The sequence below is a fragment of the Carlito syrichta genome, unplaced genomic scaffold (assembly GCF_000164805.1).
Source record: "Carlito syrichta isolate Samal-C Ts95f unplaced genomic scaffold, Tarsius_syrichta-2.0.1 Scaffold123301, whole genome shotgun sequence".
NCBI lineage: Eukaryota > Metazoa > Chordata > Mammalia > Primates > Tarsiidae > Carlito > Carlito syrichta.
This window is the reverse complement of record NW_007067397.1, coordinates 49,301-49,828: the sequence shown is the minus strand read 5'-3', so window position 1 is coordinate 49,828 and position 528 is coordinate 49,301. Positions and strand designations below refer to the sequence as shown.

At 57.6% G+C, this 528-nt stretch overlaps 1 protein-coding gene across 1 annotated transcript in view; it reads right to left on the bottom strand.

Moving 5' to 3' along the window:
• Window positions 1-258: 258 nt before the first annotated feature.
• GSK3A (glycogen synthase kinase 3 alpha) overlaps window positions 259-528 on the bottom strand; it is a gene marked incomplete at its 5' end in the record, with an annotated part of 10,220 nt that continues 9,950 nt past the window's right edge. Inside the window, one exon of the mRNA XM_008048272.1 lies at window positions 259-356. Coding sequence (XP_008046463.1) covers window positions 283-356 — 74 coding nt within the window. The remainder of the gene's footprint in view (window positions 357-528) is intronic.

The following is a 528-nucleotide window of genomic DNA, read 5'->3' as shown; positions in this document are numbered from 1 at the left end:
GGGGGGGGGGGGGGGGCCAAGGGGGTAGGAGGTCCTCATCCCCCCGACCCCCTATCCTTCCTTCCTTCTCTTCCCTCCCCACAACCAGTTAAAATCCTCTTAAAAAGCCCACCATAGGGGTGAGGCTGGTGAGGGAGGGACTGGAGGTGGGGACAGGGACTCATTTACTTCTGCCCTCTAGTCTAGGGGCCCAGCCAGGGCAGGAGCTTGATGGGCTATGGCCCCCCTTCCCAGCCCCACTTGGGGCTCCCAGATGGAGTGGAACGGTGGTTGGTGAGGCCCTCAGGAAGAATTAGTGAGGGTAGGTGTGGCATCGGGCGACTGCCAGTCTGAGCTGGTCTGAGTCTCAGTTGAAGCTGAAAGGAAGGGAGGGAAGGAGTAGGCAGTTAGCTTTTGCCTTTTAGATGCCTCTCTCTGCAAAAAATAATTCTCACAGTAGATCCTTTTTTTTTTTGAGTTGGAGTCTCACTCCGTCGCCCAGACTGGAGTGCAGTGGCCGCTCCCAGACACCGCAGCCTCAACCTGCTG